This window comes from Oryctolagus cuniculus, chromosome 2 (assembly GCF_964237555.1).
Source record: "Oryctolagus cuniculus chromosome 2, mOryCun1.1, whole genome shotgun sequence".
In the NCBI taxonomy this organism is placed as follows: Eukaryota; Metazoa; Chordata; class Mammalia; order Lagomorpha; family Leporidae; genus Oryctolagus; species Oryctolagus cuniculus.
Genome location: NC_091433.1, coordinates 73,275,463 through 73,292,488, shown reverse-complemented (window position 1 = coordinate 73,292,488; position 17,026 = coordinate 73,275,463). Strand labels below are relative to the sequence as shown.

Here is a 17,026-nt window from a genome sequence, read left to right as displayed (position 1 = left end):
CAGTTTGTATTTCTTTCTAGTTATTTTTGTAGTCAAATTCTTTCTGTTCCATGTTTTTCACAAAATAGTGCATCATTGGTATATTGATATTTTTAACAGATTGCTATTTTTAATAACAGCATAATATTCTCACTGAAACATGCAAAACTTTAATCACATCCTAACTTGGATTTTCAGACTAATCTAAATAGTTTATACATAGAACTTTAAACATATTTTGGGTTATATCCTTAATACAAATTCTCAGAAGTAGAATTACTAGATCAGTGAAATTTAAGTCACTTGCTGAGTTGGTTCCCAAAAGGACTGTAGCAATTATGATTCTACCAGTTTTATCAGACCCTTGGCATTCTGTGTTGTTATGAAGAAAATGCTCAGAGGCAATTTAATAGGCAAAAATACTTTTATGTTTTAATTGCGATATTTTGGATGGAAGTAAAATTTTGGTTATTTTTGTTTTAGGTGAAAAGCAACTTGCAAAAAAGGAGATACAGTTCTGTATTTAGCACAAAAACAATATTTGAGCCCAGATCTTGGTTTCTTTTTTTTTTTTTTTTTTTTGAGATTTATTTATTTATTTGAAAGGCACAGTTACAGAGAGGCAGAGTCAGAGGCAGGGAGAAAGAGATCTTCCATTTGCTGGTTCATTCCCCATATCTGGAGCTGGGCTGATCTGAAGCCAGGAGCCAGGAGCTTCTTGTGGGTCTCCCACATGGGTGCAGGGGCCCAAGCACTTGGGCCATCTTCCACTGCTTTCCCAGGCCATAGCAGAGAGTCAGGTCGGAAGTGGAGCAGCCCAGTTTCCAACCAGTGCCCATATGGGATGCCTGCACTGCAGGTGGTGGCTTTACCCCCCAGATCTTGGTTTCTAATCACATTCTCCAATAAAAGGAAGGCTTCTTGGAGATATGACTGGTTCTAGGACTATGGCAAGAAATACTGAAGATGAGCCTGGAGCATCTTACAGTGCCAGAAAGTGCTCAGAAAACATTGATGGGTGTATATCAAAGGGATACAGGAGCCAACTGAAGGAGTTTTCCATAACTAAAGCAGGAATGATTTTAGCAACAAAACAAGGAAAACAGGGATAGTTTATAATCTGTAGTTTTAAATACACAGTGGCTAGCACTGTGGCAGAGCAGGTAAAGCGGCCACCTGCAGTGCTGGCATCCCATATAGGTGCTGGTTCAAGTCCTGGCTGCTCCACTTCCGATCCAGCTCTCTGCTATGGCCTGGGAAAGCAGTAGAAGATGGGCCACATCCTTGGGTCCCTGCACCTGTGTGGAAGACCTGGAGGAAGCTCCTGGCTCTTGGCTTCAGATCTTCCAAGCTCTGGTCACTGTAGCCATTTGGGAGTGAACCAGCAGATGGAAGACCTCTCTCTCTGTCTCCCTGCCTCTCTCTCTCTCTCTTCCTTCCTCTCTCTCTCTCTGCCTCTGTTCCTCTGTAACTCTACCTTTCAAATAAATAAATAAGTCTTTAAAAAAATAAAATAAATATACATGAGTTGATTGATATATGTAAATGATAGAGTGAATAATGAAAAGAGAAAAATCTCTTCAAGAAGAATTCCAAATAATTTATTATTATCACACTTTCAAGGAAGGGGGCAGGGAGACATGAATCACCCATTCACGTGGGTGGCAGGAACCCAGTTACTTGAGCCATCACAGCCTGTACTTGTAGAAAGTTGAAGTCAGGAACTGAAGCCAGGCACCCAGCTCAGGCACCCTGATGTGGGACGTTTGCATTTTAACCACTAGGTAAATGCCCACTCTATTTATACATTTATTAACAGAAACGTTAAACATATTAGGGAGTTTTCCAGTTCTAGCATTCCATAGAACTTTATCTCAGTGACAAGGATTCAGAACTTAGTTTAGAAAGGATAAAAAGACAATGTTCGGGGTTGGCATTGTGACACAGTGGGTTAAGTGCTGCCTGCAGTGTGGTCATCCCTTATGGGCACCAGTTTGAGTCCCGGCTGCCTCACTTCTGATTCAGCTCCCGGTAATGTGCCTCAGAAAGCAACAGAGGATGGCTAAGTCCTTGGGCCCCTGCACCTATGTAGGTGACACGGATGGAGCTCCTGGCTCCTCACTTGGCTTGGCCCAACTCCAGCTGTTGTGGCCATTTGAGGGAATAAGCTAGCAGATGGAAGATCTCTCTCTCTTCCTCCTCTCTCACTAACCCTGCCTTTCAAATAAATAAATAAATCTTTTTTTTAATGTTAATACTTTTAACCCACATAACTGTTGGTTTTTTACTAGATTAACTTACAATGCCAAGTTTTTAATTAATTTTAGAAATGGGAGTCACAGCTCTGCAAATGGAAGGTGGACTAGGTTATAAAATAACTTTGTCTTTGCTATGCTGTGACCTGACCTAGTCTTACTAGTATCTTCTCATTTGTCCGTTTTGCATGCTGTTGATGTGCCAGGGCTTGACCCCTTCCCTTGTAGAGTTAAATGCTTACAGGACAGAAAGGTAAACAGCAGATGGGCCAAAAAAATAATTTCAGGTTGTGATAGGTAGCACAGAGAAAGCACAGGTGGGCCTGATGCACAGTGTCATGGGGGGAAAGGACAGAATTGTCAGGGTTTCCCCCCCAGAAAAAAAAGTCACGGCTGTCCTTTGAGAAAATGACGCTCAGGCAGAAAGCTGCAAGGTGTGGAGAAGCCAGCTGTGGAAAGGATGTGAAGAATGGCATATCAGGCAGAGAAATCAGCTTGTGGAAGGTTGATAGGTACTTCCTTGGGAGCCGTGTATTGACTATTACAACATCATTGACTGTTCATCTTTTTATATTGAATAAATGTTCCAAACAGCATACACAGTTCTATTACAATCATCAGTGCTCGTCTGTGTCAGTGTTTTTCTCTTCCTTCAAAACATCTCGGAGCACCTTTTAAATTTTAAACCAGTGTCATCTTACATGGTATCCAAACTAGAATTTGTTAAGCATTTATTTATTTGAAAGGTAGAGAGAGAGAGAGAGAGCGAGCGAGCGCGCGCGCGCGAGAGAAGATTAATGAGATATTTACTCCCCAAATGGCTGAAACAGCTGGCGGTGGGCCAGGCTGAAGCCAGGAGCCAGGAACTCCAACCTGGTCTCCCACATGGGTGGCAAGAATTCCAGTACTTGAGCCATGGCACATCTCAAATGTATAAGCAGGAAGCTGGGTGGAAGCACAGTATCCAGGACAGGAACAGGCATTCTGATATGGAATGCAGGTGTCCAAGCGGCAGCTGAACTGCTGCACCACAGTGCCTGCCACTGACCTAGAATTTTATGTATGAAAGAAAATCTGGTAAACTGGTATGGTTGCATTTGGTAGATCAGTGGATAATTTGAATTTTATTTGTTTTTTGTTTATTTTAGGTTTATTTATTTATTTGAAGGGCAGAATTACACAGAGGGAGGCACACACACATGCGCACACACACATACACAAACACACGCACACAGATCTTACATCACTGGTTCACTCACCAAATGGCTGCAACAGCTAGAGCCAGGCCAGGCCAAAGCCAAGAGCCTGGAACTCCATCCAGGTCTTCCACATGGGTGGCAGGGGCCTACTACTACTACTACTACTACTACTACTACTGTCCCAGGCACCATAGCAGGGAGCTATATCAGAAGTGGAGCATCTGGGACTCTATCTGGCACTCACATGAAATGCTGGTGTCGTAGGTGATAGCTTAACCCATCGCACCACAATACCAGTCCTCTGAATTTTTCTTTCTGAGTTCTTGAACTCTGTTGTTAATATCTGAAGGGGTGATAACATTTTCATTCCAACAGCTTTCCATTAAAGTTTTTATTTTTCAGAGTAACTTTGAAACCAGTGGAATGAATGCTACATCTTCATTATCCAGTTGGAAGTTTGCTATCTGTTGGACACATGTTCCCAAGCATATTTTTAATTCCAAGCTTTTAGATCTCCTGCTACTCCCACTCAGCCTCTAGTAACAGGCTTGAAGGCCCTTTTCTGGGCTTCCACATTCAGCACTGCTCATGCCCATGCCCATCAACATTTATATATTCTAGCCATCAGAAAAATTATGCAAATATATTTAGACTTTCAACTGAAGATTTAAGGTAATAAGCTAGTAAAGAGCAACTTATAGAATGTATCGGCCTTCATAAATATGACTTTCATGTATTTTTTATTTATGTTCATTTTGAAAAAGGACTGGTTAATGTGATTTGAATCCCTTTGCTGTGAACTTGTAACAGGAAGACTAATTAATCCACAGAATACTTTTCTAGATATCTGTAACACACTATACCTATAAATTTAATGCTAGTAAATTTGCTATACTAATTTATGATATATATGTCATGTAAATTATCTTTTGTTAAAAGAAAATTGTACATTTAATGTGTAAATACTTTATTTTTTCTCAAAATAAGCTATTAAATCAGATAATTAATAACATTAATATTTGTGAACCATATACTAGAGTTTAAGAGGTATTATAATCTGTTTCCCCAGATGTCTGTATCTTACCATAGAATTGCTAGACATTAGTGATTTTTTAAAAAAAGCTTAGGGAGGGAACTGACATTGTAGCACAGTGGGCTAATCCTCCACGTATATTGCCAGTATCCCATTGATGCTGGTTTGAGCACCGGTTTGAGTCCCAGCTCCCTGCTAATGTGCCTGGGAAAACAGCAGAAGATAGCTCAATGCTTGGGTCCCTGCCACCCACATGGGAGACCAAGATGGAGTTCCTAGCTCCTGGCTTCAGCATATTCCACCTTGGCTATTAGAGCCATTTCGGGAGGAAACCAGCAGATCAAAGATTCTCTCTCTTTCTCTGTAAGTCTGCCTTTCAAATAAATAAACAAGTGATTTTTTTTAAAGAGGGACAGACATTTGGCACAGCAGTTAAAATGCTACTCGAGACACCAACATCCCATATAGGAGAGTCTGGATTCAAGTTCTGGTTCTTTTTCCAATTCCAACTTCTTGCTGATGTGTACCTTGGGAGGTAGCAGGTAATGGCTCAAGTACCTGGTTTGCTACCACCCATATGGGAGACCTGGATTGTGTGCATGTGTGTATTTAAGATTTATTTATTTATTGAAAAGGCAGATTTAGAGAGAGAGAGAGAAGGAGAGACAAAGAAAGAGATCTTCCATCTATTGCCCAGATGGCCACAATGGCCAGTGCTGGGCCAGGCTGAAACCCAGAGCCAGGAGCTTCTTCCAAGCCTCTGTCATGGGTGCAGGGGCCCAAAGACTTGGGCCATCCTCTGCTGCTCTCCCAGACACAGTATCAGGGAGCTGCATTGGAAGTGGAGCAGCTGGGACTCAAGTCAATGCCCATGTGGGATGCCAGCACTGCAGGCAATTGCCCAACTCACTGTGCCATGGCGCCAGCCCCTGGATTGTGTTCTGGCTTCTGGCTTCAGCCTGGACTGGCCCAACCTGGCATTGTGGTTATTAGGGGAGTGAACCAGTGGATTGAATCTCTCCCTCTCTCTGTCTCTCTCTCTGTCTTTGCTTTTAAGATAAAGAAAATAAATAATCAAACAAATGTGGAAATCATGTTACTGCTTTTCAGACAATATGCCAGTAAGATCTAGAATGTGACAAAATGGAAAACTTTTTATTTTGCCCTCTTGGATATGAAATTTTACTGTGCTATTATATGAAGAATTTTATGGTAATTTTAAAATTATTTACATTTGAAGACTGAAGATTTGTTTTTATGTATGAATCAATAGAACTCTCAACCTCTAAACAAATTTTAAACTTTTATTCTCCATCGATTAGGATTTAGATTCAAGTAACATGATTTAATTTGCATCAAAATGTTCTTTTTTCCTTTCATTGAAATATTTGAATCACTTAAAGCTTTTTTAAATGGTAAAATATTTCATACATACAAAAAAGTCAATAGACTACACAATGTAAATAATAATAAAATGAAACTGCCTAGATAATCACCCAGCTAATATGTGACACTATGTATGTTTTCCATATCTCCTCTGTACTTCACTGTTGTATTTCCATGTACTCCTCAAGAAGCACCATCTGGGGGCCAGCTTGATGGTACAGTGGGTGAAGCCACTGCCTGTGATGCTGGCTTCCCATATGAGCACCAGTCCAGTCCTGGATGCTCTGCTTCCTATCCAGCTTCCTGGTAGTGTGCCTGGGAAAGCAGAGGAAGATGGCCCAACTTCTTGGGTCCCTGCCACCCACATGGGAGACCAGTGTGGAGTTCTAGGCTCCTCTCTTAGGTCTTGCACAGACTTGGCTGTTGTGGTAATTTGGGGAGTGAACCAGTGGAAGGAAGTTTTCTTGGTCTCTTCCTCTTTCTCTGTAACTATCTTTCAGATAAATAAAATGAATCTGAAAAAAATAAAATCAACTACTACCCTGCTTTTTATGTTAATTATTCTCTTGTTTTTCAGGTGTCCACACACACACACACACACACACACACGTAAATATATTGTTTAGCTTACTGGTTTATACAGTGAAATCATTCCTTATATTTTCTATGAGATGATTCGTTGTTGAGCAGCATGTTGAGATTCTTTGCCTTGTTGTTCACAGCAGTGATTCTTTAATTGCTAAGTGCCAACAATATCCCGTTATTGTTAAGTGCCAATAATATGTTTAGATATACCAAATCCCAATTTGTGTATCCATTACTCTTTTAAACAAAATTTGTTTTGCATTTAGTTTTTTCACACCTCAAATGATGCTGTGATTATCCTTATACATGTCCCTGGAATACATTTACAGTTCATATGGTACAGCCTTTATAAACTCTGTGTGTGTGTGTGTATGTGTGTGTGTGTGATTGTCAAGCAGAAGGTGAAACAGATTCTAATTTTTCTCAAATAAATTTTTTCTCTAATTAGTTGGGCCAAATTGTCTGAGAAGTAAAATGAATAATTTGTTCCCTTGAGTTCTGGTGAAGAACTCATGCAATGGTTGTCTCTAAGTTAAACTTACACAGTTGAGTAAGAGTATTCATTTGTTTCTACTTTTATTCTTCACGGTACTCAATGAAGTGGTACTCAAACCTCATCTTTTGAGCTGCGTTTCTTACTGAGACATTTTGTCACCGAATATAATTAATAGTTAGAGAGAAGTTTACATTTTACATGAACCTTTACATACTCTGTTATGTTTAAGTTTCACAAATACCTGAGGAAGTGTGTATGCACTCTTATTATACCCTTTTTCTAGATGCATATACTAACACTCTGTGAGGTAAACAGACATGCCCAGATTTCAAACTGTGTTCCCTCTCTGAATATATACACCATTACTATTTTATGAATACCTTTTTCTGGTATATATTGTATTCTATAATAGAGTAGACCAATATCACTCCTTTAAAGACATTGATTAAAATTTAAATGTATTCCACAGTTCCATCTCTCTTATGCAGAGAAAGAATTGTTGGAGAGAGAGCCAAGAGGAGAAGCCCATCAGGAAGTCCTTAGGCGAGCAGCCAGGGATCTTCCCATTTACACCAGGACTATGTCTGGAGGTAAGCTTGATGATAAATGATATGGGATAGCACCCAGGGGAGAGCAGGGTGACTGGGAGAAAGCATGTCTACATAACTGAAACCATCACTTAGTTCTCAGAGTGCTGTGTTATTTGGGTTGCTATTAAATCCTTCCTGTACAGTTTCGTGAGTCAGAATAGAAACATGAATGACACTGGCATAGAGACCTCAGTGAAATCAGAGTGACTAATTCCCTTCTGCCTTCTGAATTGTGACCCACTGAAGATATGAGAATTGTGGACATCTTGATTTGTCATAGCATCAATTTTTAAGGTTATTTGTGTTTATAATTTTCCAAAAAAATTAAATGTGTTTATTTGAGAGTCAGAGACAGGCAGGCAAAGAGCTCCTATTTGCCAGCTCACTCTGTGTGCTACAGTAGGCAGGGCTGGACCATGCTGAAGACAGGGACCTGGAACTTAACCCAGTTCTTCTATGTGGCTAGGAGGGACTTGTGTACTTGAGCCATCACTGCTGCCTTTCAGAATCTTTATTAGCGGAAACTGATTCAGGAGCCAGAGCTGGGTATGGAACTCAGGGACCCTGATGTGGGACATGGGCATGCTGACCAGCATGTTACCTGCTAGGCTAAATGCCCTAAGGTTTAACTGAAGACATTCCTATTTATGTTTAAGGGAGAAATATCTATAATGAGCATAAAATTTAAAATTTTACATGTATTTTTCATCGATTTAATACAGTAGCTGTAAATTTTTAAGATTTAAGTGTTAGTACAATTTCTTTACTCATCTTTAAAATTTATATTAATTTATTTGACCAGTGCAGTTAATTAATCTCTTTCTTGGGTAAAACTTTTTAAAATATTTCCTTTTGTATTTGAAAGGAAGAGAAAATGGGGGATTGAGAGAGAATGAGAGATTTGCTGGTTCCCATCCCAAATGCCTGCAACAGCAGAGCTAGGCCAGGCCAATGCCAGGGGCCTGGAAGTCTATCTGTGTCTTGTCCATGGGTTCAAGGGACAGGGACCTAAGTAGCTGGGCCATCATCTGCTGCCTCCCAGGATGCATTAACAGGCAGCTGGATTGGAAGTAGAGGAGCTAGGATTTGACCTGGCACTCCCATATAAGATGTAGGTGTATCAAGCAGCAGTTTAATCAGTTTAAGATAATTTAACCTCTCTCTCTCTCATTACACAGTTATCTTAAGAATAATCATACTTTGATTATTGATATTTGCCCACCAAATTTATCCCAAAATTTTATGACTTTAGACCTGTACTGCCCATTAAGGTAACTACTAGCTCCATGAAGCCATAGAACTAAATATGAGTAGTCCAGGAATTAGCATTTAGCCTAGTGGTTAAGATGCCTGCATTCCAAGTGAAGTACCTGGGTTTAATTCCAGGATCTGGTTCTGGATTCCAGCTCCTGCCAGTGCAGACACAGGGAGGCACTGGTGATGGCCTCATGCAAGAGAGCTGGATTGTGTTCTAGGCTCCTGGATTTGAACCTGACCCAGACCCAGCTCTGTGGCATTTGAACAATGAAACAACAGATGGGAGTGTCCTTTACTTGTATGCATGTTCACTTGCTTTCTCTCTCTCTCTTCCTGTTGAAAAAACATTTTTTAAATAAAAAACTATATGACAATACCAAATTAAATATGCTTTAAGTGTAAACTACACAACTGGTTTCAATGACTTAGCATGAAAAAGAATGCAAACTCTTATTAGTATTTAATATTATTTATATTTAATTCTAACTCTAGAATCCTAATTGAATCTAAGTCTCACAAACGATTTTTATCTTGTTTGTTGTTGCTCTTCTAGTAATCAGATGGCATCTTGATTTCATATTGTACCACTGGTTCTATCCCAGAAAGAGAAGTACTTATGTATATTTATATTATTTACCCTGTAAGCCTAAACAAATATTGAGGAAATTTAAGCCTGCTAAGAATAAGTTACTGCCTCATTTTCCAAAGCTAGTGACACTACAGAGTACAAAAACCTAGTTTTATTCCTAGACTAGTGCTTATCTACTGTTTCTCAAAACAATTTTAAATTATGTAAGTAATATGAATAAATTCTCAAGAGATCCAAAAATGACAATTAAAATAAAATTCTACCTTGACTGCTGGAAGTTTTTTTTTTTTTTTAATCTTTTATTTAATGAGTACGACTCATGTGTTACAATGGCTTCCCCCCCCATACCGTCCCTCCCACCCACAACCCTCCCCTTTCCCACTCCCTCTCCCCTTCCATTCACATCAAGATTCATTTTCGATTATCTTAATATACAGAAGATCAGCTTAGTATACCTTAAGTAAGTATTTCAACAGTTTGCTCCCACACAGAAACATAAAGTGAAAAATAATAGATGATTTTTTTTTTAATAATGATGAAATCAGATCAGACCTATTGTCATGTTTAATCCCAGTGAGAGTCAAGTTGGGAATTGATAATTTCTTTCTTTCTTTTTTTTTTTTTTTTTTTTTTTACAGAAGATCAGTTTAGTGTACATTAAGTAAAGATTTCAGTCGTTTGCACCCCCATAGAAACACAAAGTGAAATATACTGTTTGAGTACTCGTTATAGCATTAAGCCTCAGTGTACAGCACGTTAAGGACAGAGATCCTACATGAGGAGTAAGTGCACAGTGACTCCTGTTGTTGACTTTACCAATTGACACTCCTGTTTATGGCATCAGTAATCTCCCTATGCACCAGTTATGAGTTTCCAAGGCTATGGAAGCCCCTTGAGTTCTCCGACTCTTATCTTGTTTAGACACGGTCATAGTCAAAGTGGAGGTTCTCTCCTCCCTTCAGAGAAAGGCACCTCCCTCTTTGAAGACCTGTTCTTTCCACTGGGATCTCACTCACAGAGATCTTTTTGCCAGAGTGTCTTGGCTTTCCATGCCTGAAATACTCTCATGGGCTTTTCAGCCAGATCCGAGTGACTGCTGGAAGTTTTAAAATGATATTCAAATCATTCCTTTTAAATTGCAGTGGGATGATTTTAATTGAACATAATATGGCACTTGTGTTTTTTATTTTAAAAAGTTTGTTTATGAAAAACTATGAAAAAAACTGTTTCTAAATTGTTCGGATTTCCATAAAATAGAGATAATCAGCATGCAGAGAGAATCTAGCATTCCCCACAGAAACTCACCTGGGTATTTTTGTGACCAAACTCATGTTGCCCATTAAAGGCAGTCACTAGCCTGTCATAGCTGCTGAGCACTTAAAATGAGGATGTACATGTGAAATATATAATGGGACTCAAAGACCTTGTATGACAAAATAAGGTAAAATGTGGCATTAATATTTTATAATGATTATATATTGAATGCTATTTTGGATACATGAAGCAGTGTAAGATATGTCATTAAACATTATCTTTTCCTGTTTCATTTGACTTCTTTTAATATACCAGAAGAGAATTTAGAAGTACACCCATAGCTCACTTGTTCTGAACAGCACTGCCTTAGACTAACACTTGGCATGGACCATGGTACCTTGGAGCTTCAGATGGAATGTGCCCGGGAGGCTCCTTCATTCAGGAAATAAGCAGCCATTGCTGTTCATATCTGCGATTTCTGCAAGAGGAAGTGGCAACAAATAATTAAAACCTATTTTCATGTTGAAAACAACTCCATACAGGCCTGTTGTTTAAAAAGAACTCATTTTAGTCTCAGTCTATTCCAGCTGTCCCTTTTTCGAGGATTATGAGATTAGCTAATACAGCATTCATAATGATTTGTTGCAAATAATATAAACAATTCTGCAGCACTTTAAATTAATTAGTTGTAAGAATTCACAATGAGGATTCCAAGATGGTAGAGTAGAGAGGGAACTTAAGGCTCCAGTCTAAAAGAAAGTTTAAAAAAAATAAAAGGTAGAGTACAATCTTAGGGAAGAGTTAGGGAGAAAACCGCAGAGGAAACTCTATGCAAATTAGGGACACTGTGGATCTACGTGGAGGTTGTGGATGCACACAACACAGAACCCCAGAAGCTAGCCTTGGAGAATTCTCAGCATTCTCCTCAGCACTAGCTTTGGAGAATGAAGCGAGACCAGACTGCAGCAGCCCAAACCACTGGCAGTAAAGCTGTGAGAAGAGCCTGGCTTGGAGCCCTGTTGGGGACAGTGTGCCAGCCTATAGGAAAAAGCTGGGTCCATGTTTCTCTCTCCCTGATCACCTAGCACTGGTGTCCTGTAACTAACTGAGAGAGGGCAAGCGCCATTTTGGACATATGTAACAGTTGCACCAGCTTGTATCCACACAAGCTGGAACTTGAGTCTGGCTGGGACAACTGACAGGGGGGTGGGTTCTCGTGACTGTGGAACCCTTGTCTGCCAGGACTATGAAAACACTGTGGCTGTGTGGGAGGGCTCAAAGGTGGGTGCGGCTATGTCTTTGGGCAGTCTCTGTGGGTGGCTCCACATGCTCAGTTCTCACTGTTTTCCTGGTGAGGGTCGTTGCTGTGGGATCCCTGCTCACACTGAGGACTGCATGGCTCCTTTGTGTGGTTCTTGTGGCAGTGCAGATGAATATTGTATCCACTGGGGCCAGCGCCCAGGCATTGTTCTCCTTGGAGGAGAGGAGGTAAGCGTGAGGCTACATCAACAGGCCTTTCCTCTGATGAGAGAGAGAGAGAGAGAGAGAGAGAGAGAGAGAGATATTCAACATGCTCAGCTTGGATGTCACCTTGGATATTCCCCTCACCCTGGAACACTGAACAGAGCTCCCAGGCCACACCCAACACGTGCCTCTGGGTATCCACTAAAAGAGTAGACACTTGACTAAGCCACAGAGACCTAGTCCAAAGATAAAAGATATCACAGGGGGAACAGGTCAGCAAAAAGCTCCACAAATGCCTAACAATAAATGCAGCAATTCAAGAAAGATAACATGATGCCCCTAAAGCAACACAGCACTTCAGTACTAGAAAGTGAAGATGAAGAGATTGAAGAAATGCCAGAAATGGAATTTAAAAAATTGATTATAGGATTACTTAGAAGTATTCAGAAGCAAATCCATACATGACATGAATGAAAATTTTTAACATGAAATTGAGATTTTAAAGAGAAACCAGAATAAAATTCTGGAAATGAAGAATTCAGTAGATCAAATAAAAACGTGGTGGAAAGCCTTAACAACAGACTTGGTGTGGTAGAAGAAAAATATCTGAGTTAGAAGACAAATCTCTGGAAATGTGGGCCTACAAGAGCTCCTAATCAAGGAATTTGACTTCAAAAGAGTATCAAGGAAGAGTTCCCCAAATAAGTGACTTTCAAGCTGTTGTGTGAAAACTGTGTTATTATAAGTGACACTGACAAAGAGCATGAAAGGATGTCATGGAACAGCATGAAAGAAGAAATTAAAAAACAAATACTGTTGGAGATTTATGGGATACTATCAAGTGACCCAACATACAGGTCTTAGGAAGACATGGAAACAAAGATTGGACTAGAAGGTCTTTTTAGTGAAATAATTACAGAAGACATCCCTAATTTGAAGAAAGAAAGGAAGGTCCAAGTACAGGAAGCACATAGAATCCTGATAGGCAAGTCCGGAAAAGATCCTCACTACGACACATTGTAGTCCAACTCTCCACAGTAAAACATAAAGAAAAGATTCTAAAATATGCACAAGAAAAACACTGGATTACTTTCAGAGGCTCTCCAATTAGACTAACTGCTGACTTCTCATAAGAAACCCTACAGGCTAGGAGAGAATGGCAAGATATATTCCAAGTCTTAAGAGAAAAATCTGTCAAACCAGAATACTGTATCCTGCAAAGCTTTCATTTATGAATGAAAGTGAAATTAATACCTTCCATAACAAACAGAAATTCAAAGAATTTGTCACCACTCAAACAGCCTTAGAGAAGATGCTTAGGGATGTGCTACACACAGAAACACAGGAACACGTTCATCACTGTGAAAAAAGGTAAACGCAGAATCACCCAGTAAAAGTATAGAGGAAATCCAAAGTAAACAGTAGGAATATTTATGTGAAAAATGACAGGGGAAAGTCATTACTTATCAATAGTTACCTTGAATGTAAATGACCTCAACTCTCTAGTTAAAAGATACAGATGGCTGAAGATGGCCCACAAGAAACACATCTCACCAACAAAGATACACGCAGACAAAGTAGAAGGATGGAAAAAGATAATCCATGCTAACAGAAACCAAAAAAGAGCTGGTACAGCCATCCTAATATCAGACAAAATAGACTTTAACACAAAGACTGTTAAAAGAGACAAAGAAGGGCACTATGTAATGATTAAGGGGTTCATTCAACAAGATGTGACTATAATAAAAGTATATACATCTAATTACAGGGCATCTGGCTATTTAAAACAAATGTTAATGGATCTAAAGGGAGACTTAGACTCCAATACAATAGTAATGGAGGACAATACCCCACTTTCAGCAATGGACAGATCAACCAGACAGAAAATCAGCTAAAAAACAGAGGTATGAAGCAAGACCCTTACCTTATGCTTTACATAAAAATTTACTCATAATTGATCAAAGACCTAATTCTATGATCTGATAACATAAAATTGTTAGAGAGCATTGGGCAAACCCTGCAAGACATTGGCAAAGACAAAAATTCTTGGAAAAGACTCCAGAGGCACCAGTAATCAAAGCCAAAATTGACAAATGGGAGTACATCAAATTGAGAAGCTTCTGCACTGCAAAAGAAACACTCAGAAGGGAGGCGGAGCCAAGATGGCGGAATAGTGAGGGTGCACACTGATAGTCTGGGAAAAGATAGTTTAATAAAAGTGGAGTTACTGTAGTCTCAGGCAAAGGCTTGGGAAAAAATTGCAGAGGAAACTCTTCCGGATCTAGTGGATGTGACACGGAGGACCTACGGGGAGAGCAAGGACACCCGCAGCACGGAAGCCAAGGTACAGAAGCCAAGCCGCGGAGTCTGCGCGCCAGTGCTGGAAGGGGAGGTGAGACAAAAACCTCGGTAACCCTAGTCATTGGCAGGGAAAGGCAGAAAGAGCCTAGAGGAAACGAGGCTTGAAGCCCCACTGGGGAAAGTTCACCAGGCTGACTGGAGGAGAGAAAAAAAACGAATAAATAAGGGGAACTGGCACGGACACGAGCCTCTCTCTCCACTCACTTTACAAAGCCAAGCAAGACAAAGAGCAGGTGCCATTTTGTACATACGTAAAGTGGTGCCTGCCATCAGCCAAGCAGAAAAACCTTACTCTGGTGGGGAGAAATAGCTGGAGTTTAGAACCTAGTGAAAGTGTGGAGCTAATGAACTGAGACTGTGAAAATCTGAGGGGGGGGGGGGCGAGAGAACTCACCGAGTACACAAACTTGGTAACTTGGCAACCAGGTGAGAGACTGTGGAGAAATTGGAGACCACACTGAGGGCTGCATAGATCATTTGTGTCATCCTTGGGGTAGAGCAGACTAATACCCACAGGGGCCAGATTTCATACATCAACTACCCTCAATTCCACTCAGCTGTGTGTAATTACTTCCCTTCTAAGTCAAAAAAAAAAAAAGAGAGAGAGAGAGAGAGAGAGTGAGCCAGAGCGAGAGAGGGAACAACCTGGGTGAGTCACCTTTGGCACACCCTTAACCTTGAAGAACCAAACAGAGCTCTCTGGCCACACCCATCACAGCCTCTAAGGATCCATTAAAAGCAGACAGTCCACTTAATCTAGAGTCATAGTATAAGGAGAAAAACCACTACAGCAAAGAAACCAAAGAATATCTCCACAATGCCAAACAACAAACACAGAAACCGAGGTAACAAAAGCAAGGAAGACACTATGACGCCCCCAAATGAACAAGACACCCCAATTCAAGATTATGAAGATGATGAGATAGAAGAAATGCAAGAAACAGATCTCAAAAGATTGATAAGAACATTAAGAAGTTCTCAAAAACAAATTCTTGAACTACAGAAATCCTTACTGGACAGGATAGAAAATCTCTACTGTGAAAATGAAATATTAAGGAGGAATCAAAATGAAATGAAGCAACTAGTAGAACATGAAACTGTGATAGTGACAAGAAATCATAATGAAATGAAGAATTCAATAGATCAAATGACAAACACATTAGAGAGCCTTAAAAACAGAATGAGTGGCCGGTGCCACAGCTCACTAGGCTAATCCTCCACCTGTGGCGCCGGCACACCGGGTTCTAGTCCCGGTCGGGGCACCAGATTCTGTACCAGTTGCCCCTCTTCCAGGCCAGCTCTCTGCTGTGGCCAGGGAGTGCAGTGGAGGATGGCCCAAGTACTTGGGCCCTGCACGCCATGGGAGACCAGGAGAAGTACCTGGCTCCTGCCTTCGGATCAGCGCGGTGCACTGGCCACAGTGCGCTGGCCGTGGTGGCCATTGGAGGGTGAACCAATGGCAAAAGGAAGACCTTTCTCTCTGTCTCTCTCTCTCTCTCACTGACAACTCTGCTTGTAAAAAAAAAAAAAACAAAAACAAAAACAGAATGAGTGAAACAGAAGAGAGAATATCAGACTTGGAAGACAGAGAACAGGAAAGTATACAGTCAAACCAAAGAAAAGAAGAGGAAATTAGAAATCTGAAAAATATTGTTGGGAATCTACAGGATACTATTAAAAAAACCAACAATCGGGTTCTAGGACTTCCTTAAGGCATGGAGAGGTAGAAAGGATTAGAAGGCCTTATTAGTGAGATACTAGCAGAAAATTTCCCAGGTTTGGAGTAGGACAGAGATATCCTAGTACAGGAAGCTCATAGAACCCCTAATAAACATAACCAAAAGAGATCCTCACCACCACACGTTGTAATCAAACTCACCACAGTGAAACACAAAGAAAAGATCCTAAAATGTGCAAGAGAGAAACGTCAGATTACTCTCAGAGGATCTCCAATCAGACTCACAGCATACTTCTCATCAGAAACCCTACAGGCTAGGAGGGAATGGTGAGATACAGCCCAGGTACTAAGAGAGAAAAACTGCCAGCCCAAAATATTATATCCTGCAAAGCTCTCATTTGTAAATGAAGGTGAAATACCTTTCATAGGAAACAGAAATTGAAAGAGTTTGTCGCCACTCATCCAGCCCTGCAAAAGATGCTTAAAGATGTACTACACACAGAAACACAGAAACATGACCATCAATATGAAAGAAGGTAAAGGAAGAAAACATACCAGTAAAAGATCATAGGAAGCTCAAAGTATATACTAGAAAATATCTTTGGGAAAATGGCAGGGCAAAGTCACTACTTATCATTAGTCACATTGAACGTTAATGGACTCAACTCTCCAGTTAAAAGGCACAGACTGGCTGAATGGATTAAGGAACAAAACCCATCTATTTGCTGCTTACAAGAAACACATCTTTCCAACAAGATGCATGCCGACTGAAAGTGAAAGGTTGGAAAAAGATATTCCATGCCAACAGAAATGAAAAAAGCAGGTGTAGCCATATTAATATCAGACAAGATAAACTTTAACACAAAAACTGTTGAGAGAGACAAAGAGGGGCACTATATA

At 40.3% G+C, this 17,026-nt stretch overlaps 1 protein-coding gene across 4 annotated transcripts in view; it reads left to right on the top strand.

Moving 5' to 3' along the window:
• ZDHHC2 (zinc finger DHHC-type palmitoyltransferase 2) overlaps positions 1-17,026 on the top strand; it is a 91,056-nt gene that overhangs the window by 47,906 nt on the left and 26,124 nt on the right. For 2 of the 4 annotated variants that reach the window (XM_051842605.2, XM_051842603.2), the window contains one exon: positions 7,422-7,523. In XM_051842605.2, the coding sequence (XP_051698565.1) occupies positions 7,422-7,523 (102 nt within the window). Of the gene's footprint in view, positions 1-7,402; positions 7,524-17,026 lie in introns of all 4 variants that reach the window. The other 2 variants (XM_051842604.2, XM_051842602.2) reach the window with 1 other exon arrangement.